Here is a 14,481-nt window from a genome sequence, read left to right on the forward strand (position 1 = left end):
TAGATGCACTTTAATGATGGATAGATGCACTTTTATGATGGATAGATGCACTTTTATGATGGATAGATGCACTTTTATGATGATAGATGCACTTTTATGATGATAGATGCACTTTTATGATGGATAGATGCACTTTTATGATGATAGATGCACTTTTATGATGGATGGATGCACTTTTATGATGATAGATGCACTTTAATGATGGATAGATGCACTTTAATGATGGATAGATGCACTTTTATGATGGATAGATGCACTTTAATGATGGATAGATGCACTTTAATGATGGATAGATGCACTTTTATGATGGATAGATGCACTTTTATGATGGATAGATGCACTTTAATGATGGATAGATGCACTTTAATGATGGATAGATGCACTTTTATGATGGATAGATGCACTTTTATGATGGATAGATGCACTTTTATGATGATAGATGCACTTTTATGATGATAGATGCACTTTTATGATGGATAGATGCACTTTTATGATGATATATGCACTTTTATGATGGATAGATGCACTTTTATGATGATATATGCACTTTTATGATGGATAGATGCACTTTAATGATGGATAGATGCACTTTTATGATGATAGATGCACTTTTATGATGATAGATGCACTTTTATGATGGATAGATGCACTTTTATGATGATATATGCACTTTTATGATGGATAGATGCACTTTAATGATGGATAGATGCACTTTTATGATGGATAGATGCACTTTTATGATGATAGATGCACTTTTATGATGATAGATGCACTTTTATGATGATAGATGCACTTTTATGATGGATAGATGCACTTTTATGATGATATATGCACTTTTATGATGGATAGATGCACTTTTATGATGGATAGATGCACTTTTATGATGATAGATGCACTTTAATGATGGATAGATGCACTTTTATGATGGATAGATGCACTTTAATGATGGATAGATGCACTTTAATGATGGATGGATGCACTTTAATGATGGATAGATGCACTTTAATGATGGATAGATGCACTTTTATGATGGATAGATGCACTTTTATGATGGATAGATGCACTTTAATGATGGATAGATGCACTTTAATGATGGATAGATGCACTTTTATGATGGATAGATGCACTTTTATGATAGATAAATGCACTATTATGATGGATAGAAGCACTTTAATGATAGATAGATGCACTTTTATGATGGATAGATGCACTTTTATGATAGATAAATGCACTAATGATGGATGGATGCACTTTAATGATGGATAGATGCACTTTAATGATGGATAGATGCACTTTTATGATGGATAGATGCACTTTTATGATGGATAGATGCACTTTAATGATGGATAGATGCACTTTAATGATGGATAGATGCACTTTTATGATGGATAAATGCACTTTAATGATAGATAGATGCACTTTAATGATAGATAGATGCACTTTAATGATAGATAGATGCACTTTAATGATAGATAGATGCACTTTAATGATAGATAGATGCACTTTAATGATAGATAAATGCACTATTATGATGGATAGAAGCACTTTAATGATAGATAAATGCACTAATGATGGATAGATGCACTTTAATGATGGATAGATGCACTTTAATGATGGATAGATGCACTTTTATGATGGATAGATGCACTTTTATGATAGATAAATGCACTATTATGATGGATAGAAGCACTTTAATGATAGATAGATGCACTTTAATGATGGATAGATGCACTTTTATGATGGATAGATGCACTTTAATGATGATAGATGCACTTTTATGATGGACAGATGCACTTTTATGATGGATAGATGCACTTTTATGATGGATAGATGCACTTTTATGATGATAGATGCACTTTTATGATGGATAGATGCACTTTTATGACGGATAGATGCACTTTTATGATGATAGATGCACTTTAATGATGGATAGATGCACTTTTATGATGGATAGATGCACTTTTATGATGGATAGATGCACTTTAATGATGGATGGATGCACTTTAATGATGGATAGATGCACTTTTATGATGGATAGATGCACTTTTATGATAGATAGATGCACTTTTATGATGGATAGATGCACTTTAATGGTGGATAGATGCACTTTTATGATGATAGATGCACTTTAATGGTGGATAGATGCACTTTAATGATGGATGGATGCACTTTAATGATGGATGGATGTTCTTTTGTAATGGATAGATGCACTTTATTGATGGATAGATGCACTATAATGATAGATAAATGCACTTTAATGATGGATGGATGTTCTTTTGTAATGGATGGATGCTTTTTTATGATGGATAGATGCACTTTAATGATGGATAGATGCACTTTAATGATAGATAAATGCACTTTAATGATGGATAGATGCACTTTAATGATGGATAGATGCACTTTAATGATAGATAAATGCACTTTAATGATGGATGGATGTTCTTTTGTAATGGATGGATGCTTTTTTATGATGGATAGATGCTTTTTTATGATGAATAGATGCACTTTAATGATGGATAGATGCACTTTTATGATGGATAGATGCACTTTTATGATGGATAGATGCACTTTTATGATGGATAGATGCTCTTTTTGGGCTTCACTGCCATTATAAAGCTTGGAAGAGCCAGGATATTTATCTATAACTCTGATTGTACAAAGGGTCTCTATAGGGCCTTAAAGGGTTCTGTCAGGCGCTTCACATATAGAATCGTTTAGAGGTTCACATCATGGGATCATTTTCTAGATTAAGTTTTTTAATGACTTAATCGTGTAATTTTCACATTCTGGCTTTTTCTTAACATTTTACGAATTAACTTGCAACTTGTAAACATACTGTATCACTAGAGAAAACAATCTGTTAAAAAGTATGCAAAATATTTCAGACATTTCACTATAATACTTTTTGCTGCAAAGGGTCCTTTAAACATGATTTAAGAACTCGAGGGCTCTGTATATCCCCAATTTAACCTTTTTCTGTTTTTTTAGGGAGTGTATACCTTGTACTAAGACATCTTCCAATTTTTAAACCGTGCCACAAGCTTTATAGTTCAAATAAACAGATTTTTTTTTCTCACCGAAAAATGCGATCAGATGGCTGCTCTCCCATCACCAAGTCAAAGCCACGTTGAAAGATTGTGTATGGCCATGGGCTGCAAAACAGAAATGGAAAAAAACAACAAATGAATAATTAATGATTAAAATAATAATACAAAAACTGTATGTCACACCATGGACTCTTCATTCATTGTTAAACAGTTCCAGTCTCCACTAAGCCACGTGACTTTTAAAATTGCATGACCCTGTGATGAAAACATAACCGTCTCATAAAAGGGAGTTCCTTAACTCACATCAAACCAATTACATTCCTACCATGAACATCACAGAATTGCCTCAAGCAGATGCTGTGTGTAAACACTGCATCTCTGTCAGTCAGAGCCGTATAGACGTGTATAGCGTGTGTATTTATCCAAAGCTCAGTGAACTGATGGAGATTAATGCAGAAAGGCAGCTGTGGGGACAGGGGCTGTGGCTGCAGTTTAAGAGAAGAGACAAGGAGCTGATGCCTCTCTAAATAAGCTGTTACTCACAGCAAAACAGCCGCCGATTAGACCACTTCACACCCCAGATCACCTACTGCTGTTTCAGCATCAACATTTGTCCTGCAGCATTCATAATTCATAGCAGTTCCAAAAGCAGGAGCGTTCGGAGAATACATTACCACAGGGAAGGGCAAAACTAATCCAATCAAATAAAACTGAACTTTAAAGCGTAAGTTCACCCAAAAATGTAATTCATGTCATTAACTCCTCTCCCTAATGTCGTTCCACACCTGTAAGACCTCCGTTCATCTTCACACACAGTTTAAGATATTTTATATTTAGTCCGAGAGCGTATGCAAGTGTATGCACACTATACTGTCCATGTCCAGAAAGGGAATAAAAACATCATCACAGTAGTCCATATGAGACATCAGTGGGTTAATTAGAGTCTCTTGAAGCATCCAAAATACATTTGGGTCCAAAAATAACAAAAACTACGACTTTATTCAGCATTGTCTTCTCTTCCGGGTTTGTGTTCAATCCTCAAATAAAGATTGGAACAGTTATGATTCTGTCCCATGCCTGTCCTGTCTTGTGTGCACATGTGGGTTTTGCCAGTATGGCCTTTGTGCTTCTGTCATTGTCTGATCCCTCCCCCCTTGTTATCTAATTAGTGTTTGATTTCTCCCACCTGTGTTTCCTTGTTCCCTTTTATAAGCTCCTGGGGCCTGTACCATGAAGCCGGATTAGCTGGCTAGCCAGATTTGTTTAAGCTTAGTTTGTGCCAATCCTGGGTTTTAGGTACCATTAAAGTGGTTTGGCTTTTAGCTGTGTTCATCTCTATAGTAACTTACACTTCACAGCTAACCTGCTCCAGGGCAGGTTATGTTCTGGATTAGAGATGTCAAACTGAAATTGGACCAATCAGCTGTGAGTAAAGTGACACACCTCTGATGCAATAAAGCCACGCCCCCTGTTTCTGCTCCTAATTAAAGGACACTACATAGCAAATGGGTTTTAAAGACTAAAGTGTCTGGCTTTTAACAATGCTTATTTATAAAAAATAATAATTTTGAATGATTTAGATATAATTTATGTCATTATTATACCTTTAATCAATTACACATTTATCATTTTAGTTAATCAATCATTAATAGGCACTTTGTTAAAATTAATACATAAGTCATATAAATAACATCACCTGCATAAAGTCATATGAATACGCTTTAAAATCAATTAATAAAACTAGCCTATAAAAAAAAAGAAGCTTACTGAGCTCAAATGTTCAATTTTCTCTATATCAACTAAACTAACTTCATAACTTTTACTGGCATTGATGTATACAATTTTTTCTTTAAGTTGTCCTCTTTCATAGACAGCTTTTCTTCTTGCTGTGTATTTTTTTTATTTTTTATTCTTAACATTTTTCAATCACGCAATATTCTGCAGTAGAGAGAAATTAATCTCACTGATTGTCTCACGAGAAGTGAATCTCAGTTCCACAGCGTGTGATTGGCTGTTCACTGCTGATGTCACAGCGTGTGATTGGCTGTTCACTGCTGATGTCACAGCTAAACTCCTGACCTCCGGATCAAAGCCTGAGCTGACAGAGAAAGCTGATGATCAGCATCATGGGACCAACAAAGCCTGAATACAATGCTTTGGTTTTGTCAACTCAAAACTAATCCTGTAAACCTGAGTTTGTTAAACTACCATCATGGTACAGGCCCCAGGTGTTTGTCAGCCTTGGTGGTATCGTTCCGTCACGCTACACACAAAGGAAATTGGTGCGAGGACTCAAGTGCAGAAAAATGATAATTTATTACAAAATAAAACAAACTCAAAACAAAACCCACAAGGGGGGAAAAACACTTAATAGAATAATAAAAATACAAAGTTAAACAAACCAGCAGAGATCACGGGGAAACAGGAGACGTCAACAATACAACGACACCACAAAGACTGACAAACACCAGGAGCTTATAAAAGGGAACAAGTGAGGCAGTGACCGAGGAAACACAGGTAGGAGAAATCAAACACTAATTAGATAACACGGGGGGAGGGATCAGACAATGACAGAAGCACAAAGGCCATACTGACAAAACCCACATGTGCACACAAGACAGGACAGGCATGGGACAGATTCAGTGTATTGATTCATGATTCGGATCGCGTGTCAAACTGCTGAAATCATGTGACATTGGCGATCCGACTGTTACTCAGGTAAGTTCGAGATTAGTTTGAGTAAACTCTGGTTTTTCGGGCTCAAGAAGGTGGATTGGTTTTTATCAGTGTTTATCACCATGGTAACGGACACTACACAGCTAACCTGCTGGAGCCGGTTTTATTCTGGGATAGAGATCGCAAATCCAATCTGGACATACATTTTGGTCCAAAAATAACAAACTACGACTTTATTCAGCATTGTCTTGATATTCATGATTCGGATCGTGTGTCAAACTGCTGAAATCACGTGACATTGGCGATCCGAATCATGAATCAATTCGCTGATTCATAACCGTTTGAATCTTTATTTGAGGATTGAACACAAACCCAGAAGAGAAGCCAATGCTGAATAAAGTCGTAGTTTTTGTTATTTTTGGACCCAAATGTATTTTGGATGCTTCAAGAGACTCTAATTAACCCACTGATGTCTCATATGGACTACTGTGATGATGTTTTTATTCCCTTTCTGGACATGGACAGTATAGTGTGCATACACTTGCATACACTCTCGGACTAAATATAAAATATCTTAAACTGTGTGTGAAGATGAACGGAGGTCTTACGGGTGTGGAACGACATTAGGGAGAGGAGTTAATGACAGACAGTTCATTTTTGGGTGAACTAACCCTTTAAAGTCACTTTCTTCATATGTTTGTACATCTTGTATCCTGCCTGTGCCACATAGCAAGTCATAAATGGATTTTTAGGAAAGAGTTTAAGAAATGTCTTGCCACTTTGAAACATTAAAAGCATTTGGCATCAGACTTTCTTTCTCCTCCAATAAGTGTTAGAGTCAATTAAAAACTCTTCACACCTTCACAGCATGGCACAAAGGGAACATGCGCATCCAGAGCTGCTCCACTCCCCGAAGGCAATCTTCCTGATTGTTCCAATTTGATTTCTAATTATCGGATCCATCTCGCCAACCGTCATCACTCCCATCTCCCTCCCAATTAAAATGCCAAGGATTTCCTCACCTCCAAGTCTTAATCAAACCGCTCCAGAGCGACAGCCTCAAACCCAGATGAGCTTGTGAAACTCTCCTCAGGGAGGGTCTAATTAACTTCAAACATCTTTAAATACAAGTCTTCCCGGGATTAGAAACTTGTGCTCCAAACATTTAAGTGCTTTCATTATTTCTGGACTGTTAAGAAGCGAAACACTCATATTTGTGTTTGGTTCATCTATTTGTTGACTTAAAGGTGCTTTGTTTTGGGAAAAAATAACTCAAAATGAAGAGAGTTTTTGCTTAAAGGTGCAGTATGCAACTTTCTGTCCACTGGAGGGCGCCTATTCAAAACAAATGCGTAGTTTGATGACGCCAAGTGTGAGCGCAGCATCTTGGGACATGTGGTCTTCACCTCACAGCCGGTGGAAAATAGGACTCGGGCAGAAATCATGTTCATGGATGCGGTTATTAACGTTACTGTAGTGAAGCAGAGCAGGACCGAGTGTTGAGGAGCTGAGCACGGCTGCTGGAGCGATTGTTAAACACACACACAGCTCACGAACACCGGGACTTTTATTATATGACAGGACGGGACACAGTCGACGGGCGCCCGCAGTATTTCCGCTTTTCTGGTCATGAGTATAAGGTTAAAGCAGATCTGTTTATCATATTAGATACATTTAAGTGTGTGTGCTGTGACATGTTCACACTGCTAAGAGTAAAGCGCTTCTGCAGAATAAAACCGAGGGTAGCGCAGATATGACGCGATTGACAGGCGACTCGCTCAAACGCTATGCTGACACGTCCCGGTCCTTCGTTAAAAAAGCAATTTTCTCAATAGTTGGAAACATTTGGGATATTGTAGGAACTCAACTGAACAAAATATATAACACTGGCCTAGTGGTTTTTGGATATATTACTGCAAAAATACTACATAGTGCACCTTTAAAGGGTTAGTTCAGCCAAAAATGTAAATTGTGTGATTAATTCCTCCTGTGGTTGGCCAGCCGTCAGACCTCCGCTCATCTTCACACACAGATGAAGATATTAGTGTTGAAATCCGATGGCTCAGAAAGGCCTTCATTGACACCAATGTCATTTCCTCTCTCAAGACCCATAAAGGCACTAAAGACGTCGTTACAAAGCCCATCTCACTACAGAGGCTCTACAATCATTTTATGAAGCGGCGAGAATAGTTTTTGTTCGCAAACAAAGCATCAGATTTCAACACTAATATCTTCATCTGTGTCCGAAGATGAACGGAGGACTGACGGGTGTCCAACTAACCCTTTAAGAAGCATAAGTTTGTTTATTGGTAAGTACGGACAAGTGTTGTGAATTAGCTTTAGCTAAAAAAAACTTTGATGCATACATCAAATGAATGTTCAAGTTTATCTATGTTTTTTGTATCTGTCCCTATCCAAATAGACGTAATACTGACATGGCATTAAAGACGGCATCTGTTCAGATGCAGATCTTATATTCAATCCACTGCTAAAAAACTTCTGAAACTAAGAAGTACAGCAGAATTTAAAAATAATTTGATTCACTTTGATTCTTTTCTGAGACGATACACGCAAGTGATGAATTACATCATTTCTTATGGATTTTAAAATGCACAACACATGCATCTCATTGGTGTACTGAAATGCAAATCCCTGTCACGCAAATCTAAAATGACCCAGAGCTTTACAGCACTAATCCCTTTTCGAATTCCAGAGGAAGCGCATCATGCAAAAAAAAAAAACACACACAAAAAAGCTAATTAATTCAAACAAACCAATATAATTTCCCCACAGTGCATAGCACCTGGCTGGCTATCGGCACTGGAGACATTTTTACTCCTAAGAAGCACGACCAACTTTCAATCAATCAATCAACTTTTTTATATAGCGCTTTTACAATCACGATTGCCAGTGCTTCACAGTGTCAAACAGGATAATATTGCATATAATATTGCATATTTCAGGTGGCAGATACCTGATACAGTAACGCTGTAGTATATCAGAGTCGACATAATATGCTTATGGTACTCACCCCTGATTTGGGCCCCATTCATTGCGAATACACAGATGCTTGTGAACAGGGTCCTTCATGTAGCCATCGAAACAGATACATTCTCCTGAAAGAAGACAAAGTGTATTTAAACAATCACTATCAATGCCAATTGAAATTAAATAAAAGTTTAATAACATTGTGCTGAGCCCTAATTGTTACAGTACGCGTGTGTCCATGAGGGATGTCCGTTAGGATGGTACCAGATTTCTGCCAAAATACTGTTGTTAATACTGTAAAAAATCATCATAACTGAATGTGAGGCTTCCTTAAAACACTGTAAATAACTGGATCTGTTCACCTGAGCTCTTTAGATTAGTTTGTAAATGTAAACATCCATTCAATTTAAAATAGAAATGTGACTGAAGACACTTTATTTTATGCTCTATCCAGGTTTTTGAACGCAATAACATCTTAATTTAGCTTTAAGAGAATTTATAATTTGAAATTTGTATGACAATGTCATACACTAACGATTACTGTAGCAACAATGTCTTTCTGTGTACTTTCTATTACTTTTAAACATATATTGCTTTGTAAATGTACAGAAAAATGCTAAATGTTTTATCATACTACTGTCCAGCTCTGAAATGAGCTTCTGAATTTTTTTTTTAACTTTGTTAATTGCAACATTTACGAATGCATATTTACAATTTAAAAAAAATGTATGTATTAAAATGTGTGCATTAAAAAAAAAAAAAAAAAAAAAAAAATTATATATATATATATATATATATATATATATATATATATATATATATATATATATATATATATATATATATTTAAAGGAAAATGAGAATTAAAGGGGTATACAAGTTTGACTTCTTCCTACTCCTTTTTCGTACATGAGATAGAAGCATGTTTTTACAGAAAAGTAAAATACTTTCCTGTGTTTTTTTATTTTACTTTTCTATTATTCTATGTTTTCATCTTTACTTTTTCTTTTCTTTTTCTTTTCTAAATGTCTGAACATTATTGTATTTTTATCTTCTCATGTTCGAAAAAAAAAACTCGTTAACATTAGTTAATGCACTGTGAACGAACATGAACAAACAGCTGTATTTGTATTAACTAACATTAACAAAGATGAGCAAATACAGTAGTAAATGAACTTCTCATGGTTAGTTAATACATTAACTAATGATGTTAACTAATTAAACCGTATTCTAAAGGGTTTAACACCTTCATATTTACAACAGTAACAAGTCCATCATCTTTTTTTTAGATCATTAGTCAACAAATTCTTAGTAAATACTGCAATCATAACAGATCCAGAGGTGCACCTTTCATTATACTGAGCTGAGTGGTTGCTAAAAACTTGCTGATTCACAGATCATTTGTGTTTTAAAAAAATGTCAAGGTTAACTGCAGGAAGTCATGTTTCCTGAGCCAGTGAGTTATTCACCTAACTCGTTCAGACTACTGTGTGAAGCAGATATGAACACGACAGACCGATTTTACCCCCCCTCACATTCACACAACAGCCCTATCTATAGTCGAATCGCCTCTGTGTGACTGATATTAATTCATAGCCTTCAGAGTCAAGAGATGATGACCCCCGTTGTCATGTTTACATCAATATGGTGATTCTCCAGACGTGTAAATGGCTGCTCTTGTGTGTGTGTGTGTGTGTGTGTGTGTGTGTGTGTGTGTGTGTGTGTGTGTGTGTGTGTGTGTGTTGAAGCATATATGCATGCGCAGCAGATTCCCTGTGTCAGCTTTACTCAGCATGCTCATGGCTCAGACAGGTCTAATCACTCTGAGTTCAACTGATCAGTCTTGTCAGGGCAAACCGCAGGCATGTCGGTCATGATTTGGGTTCATGGGACTGACAAGGCTGCACCCGGAGCAGGAACGGGCAGCCCGTCTTAAAAAAAAAAAAAAAAAAAAACGTGATGAGACTGATGCAAATACAGAGGGAGCACAGAGGAAGAATGGTGTTACCAAACATGGAAACAAATGGGAATAAAATGTGTGAAAAGGCTAAAGAAAACATTTGATATCTGCTGACATTTGGTGCAAAGCAGTAGTAATCAATATGCTGACAATGCAGTGATTATGTACCCAGAGATCTGCTAATGCAATACAAGTGACCTTAAATTCTGCATTATGCAAACTAATATTGGATTTTTAACACTAATGTGTTTAGTAACTAGAAAAAAACAAAATCGTTTTTTCTGTTTTTTGTTTTGTTTTGGTGTGTGAAGGGCAACTGTATGATGTGGAAAATGCTAATTGGAGAGAAAGCTGATAATTATTTGTTTAAATCTATTACAAGGCAATCTTTAAATCTAATTATGATAGATTAATATCGTTTACTGCTTTATGATTGTTGCCTATCATTACAGTAAAATAAGTGCCCGTTAATTAAAAAAACAACAACATACAGTTGAAATAATGTGTTAATTGTCTTGGTTATTACCCCTTTATTTGCCAAACTTTACATATTGTTCCCTTATACCTACACGTAGGCTACGGTAAGTAAAATTAGCTTTACTTGCACAATACATTACAGGCGGTAATCTAAAGCATTACTAATAGTTGTTTTAAATTGCAATAAAATCATTGATGCACGTGGGGAGCGAAGGCTGGCCCGTGTGGTCCGATCAAACAGACGAGCTACTGGAGCTCAAACTGCTCCAGAAGTTAATGCTGGTTCTGATAGAAAGCTGTCAGAATACACAGAGCATCTCAGTTTGAGGCGTATGGGGCGGCATAGCCGCTGACCAGTCAGGGTGACCTCTGACCCCTGACCCCGCCGAAAGCACCAACAGTGGCACGTGAGCATCAGAACTGGACCACGGAGCAATGGAAGAAGGTGGCCTGGTCTGAGGAATCACGTGTTCTTTTACATCACGTGGATGGCCGGGTGTGTGTGTGTGTGTGGCTTACCTGGGGAACACATGGCCCCAGGATGCACTATGGGAAGAAGGCGAGCCGGCGGAGGCAGTGTGATGCTTTGGCCAATGTTCTGCTGGGAAACCTTGGGTGCTCCATCCATGTGGATGTTACTTTGACACGCTCCACCTACCTAAGCATTGCTGAGACCATGTTCAGCCTTTGATGGAAACGGTATTCTGGTGGCTGTGGCTCTTCCAGCAGGATAATGCTCCTGACACATAGCACAAATGCTTCAGGAATGGTTTGAGGAGCACAACAACCAGTTTGAGGCGTCGACTCGGCCTCCAGATTCCCCAGATCTCAATCCAATCGAGCATCTGTGGGATGAGCTGAACAAACAAGTCCGAACCATGGAGGCCTCACCTCACAACTTACAGGACTTAAAGGATCTGCTGCTAACATATTGGTGCCAGATACCACAGCACACCTTCAGGGGTTAAGAGGAGTCCATCAGAGACGGGTCAGGGGGACCAACACAATATGGTCATAATATTATGCCTGATTGGTGTGTATAAAAACACTTCTAAAAGTGCATTTGTCCGCTTAAAACAAAAAAGGTACGGTACAGCAAAAAAAGTCATTCAAAAGTCATATTATGGGTATAAACACTTAACTTGATATATTAATGATCATAAGCGCAATTTGGCAGGCCAAGAATAATGTATAGCACTGATATTATTTGCTTAGTTAACTGTTAAACTTTGCCAAAGTGATTAGTAAATTATCCGTGTACCGTAGGTAATGATAGCATTTTTATCAATTCAAATGAGATGCAGGGAGCCTTTATGACTCTAGGTGGTAAATGGCAATTTTGCCAGGAAACATGTATCCAGTGGCTGTGATTGACTGATCACTGTTGATATCCAGCAGGCACTCAGCCAGAGCTGTATGCATAAGAAATACATACCCTTCTAATAATCTCTTCACTGAATATACGCAGAAGCAATTTTATTTGTATATGCTGTAAGTCATAAGAGGCCTATATAACAGAACCTATACTCTATAGTCTTGTCATAGGGTTTCTGGGTTAAGTCTGAGTTTGCCAAGTTCACTGTCATGTTTCTCAGTTTGCTTTGTTCACTGTCATGTTTTCTGTTTTGTCATGTATTTCCTGGTTTGTCATGTGATTCCCTTGCCCTCATGTGATCCTTTGTCATGTTGTCATTGGTTAAATGGTTCATCATTGTTCACAGGTGTCCCTTGTCTTGTCATTAGCCCGTGTGTTTTTATGCCCTCATGTTTGCCGTTTGTCTGATATGTCCGATTTGTAACCCACTGTTAGTGAGTGTCTGTGCCAAGTCAAGTTTGTTCATGCCATGGCAGGTCAAGTTTAGTTAAGCCAAGTTTATTGTTTTGCCAAGCAAGTCTTTGTTTAAAAACTCCACTTGGGTTCTGAAACTTTGCCTCCAGTGGACGTCAATTATTACTAAACTATTTATTTAGCCTTGTGTATTTATGGGGGGCAATCTGTGGGGAATTATTGCAAATGGCGCTAATCAGGAACCCAGCAGGAAGTAAAGAACATGCTTTTTAAGCTTTTGTATTTCAATTGTATTATGCATGGCATTTTCAAAACCTCAAATTAATTGAGAGACTTGTGAAATTAGGATGTTTAAGGTACAAATGGTGAACCTAGAAGTAATCGCCAACTTCTAAAACATACACATTCACGTAAATAATAATAATATTAATAATAATAATAATAATAATAATAATAATAATAATAATAATAATAATAATAATAATAATAATCAAATATAGGTGTATATAATATATAAAATTAACTACATATTTTCAAAATTAAATAATGGGTTTTTATATTATCATTATACTAAAAGCAAAATATACACTACATTGCCAAAGGTTTTGGGATGCCTGCCACACACATGAACTTTACTGACATCCCATTCATAATATGGAGTCGGCCCACCCTCTCTAACAGCTTCAGCTCTTCTGGGAAGGCTTTCCTCAAGGTTTAGGAGTGTGTTTATGGGGATTTTTGCCCATTCTTCTAGAAGCTCATTTGTGAGGTCAGGCACTGATGTTGGACGAGAAGGCCTGGCTCTCAGTCTCCGCTCTAATTCATCCCAGAGCTGTTCTATCGGGTTGAGCTCAGGACTCTGGGCAGGCCAGTCAAGTTCCTCCACACCAAAATCCTCATCCATGTCTTTATGGGCTGATGCTTTGTGGACTGGAGCGCAGTCATGGTGGGACAGGAAGGGGCCGTCCCCAAACTGTTCCCACAAAGTTGTGAGCATTAAATTGTCCAAAATGTCTTGGTATGCTGGAGTATTCAGAGTTCTTTTCACTGGAACTAAGGGGCCAAGTCCAACGCCTGAAAAACAACCCCACCCTGTAATCCCCCCTCAACCAAACTTTACAATTGGCACAATGCAGTCAGGCAAGTCCCGTTCTCCTGGCGATGGCCAAACCCAGACTCGTCCATGGGATTGTCAGACTGAAGCGTGATTGGTCGCTCAGAGAACACGTCTCACTGCTCTAGAGTCCAGTGGCGGCTGCTTTACTCCACTGCATCCCACGCTTTGCATTGCTCTTGGTGATGTAAGGCTTGGATGAGCTGCTCGGCCATGGAAACCTATTCCATGAAGCTCTCTACGCTGTTCTTAAGCTCATCTGAAGGCCACAGGAGTCTGGAGGTCTAGAGCTGTTGACTCTGCAGAAAGTTGGTGACTTCTGCGCACTGTGACCCTCAGCATGCGCTGACCCCGCTCTGTGATTTTACTTAATTTTTAGCATTTGTAAAATCAATAAAAACAAACAAAAACAAAACTTTAATGCCTATAT

At 37.7% G+C, this 14,481-nt stretch overlaps 1 protein-coding gene across 3 annotated transcripts in view; it reads right to left on the reverse strand.

The window, feature by feature from the left end:
• The window catches only part of astn1 (astrotactin 1), a 423,229-nt gene that overhangs the window by 259,109 nt on the left and 149,639 nt on the right, over nucleotides 1-14,481 (reverse strand). For all 3 annotated transcript variants that reach the window (XM_067453477.1, XM_067453479.1, XM_067453478.1), the window contains 2 exons: nucleotides 8,755-8,839; nucleotides 3,078-3,152 (listed from right to left, as the gene is read on the reverse strand). In XM_067453477.1, coding sequence (XP_067309578.1) covers nucleotides 3,078-3,152; nucleotides 8,755-8,839 — 160 coding nt within the window. The remainder of the gene's footprint in view (nucleotides 1-3,077; nucleotides 3,153-8,754; nucleotides 8,840-14,481) is intronic.

Source organism: Pseudorasbora parva, chromosome 9, assembly GCF_024679245.1.
Source record: "Pseudorasbora parva isolate DD20220531a chromosome 9, ASM2467924v1, whole genome shotgun sequence".
Classification (NCBI taxonomy): domain Eukaryota; kingdom Metazoa; phylum Chordata; class Actinopteri; order Cypriniformes; family Gobionidae; genus Pseudorasbora; species Pseudorasbora parva.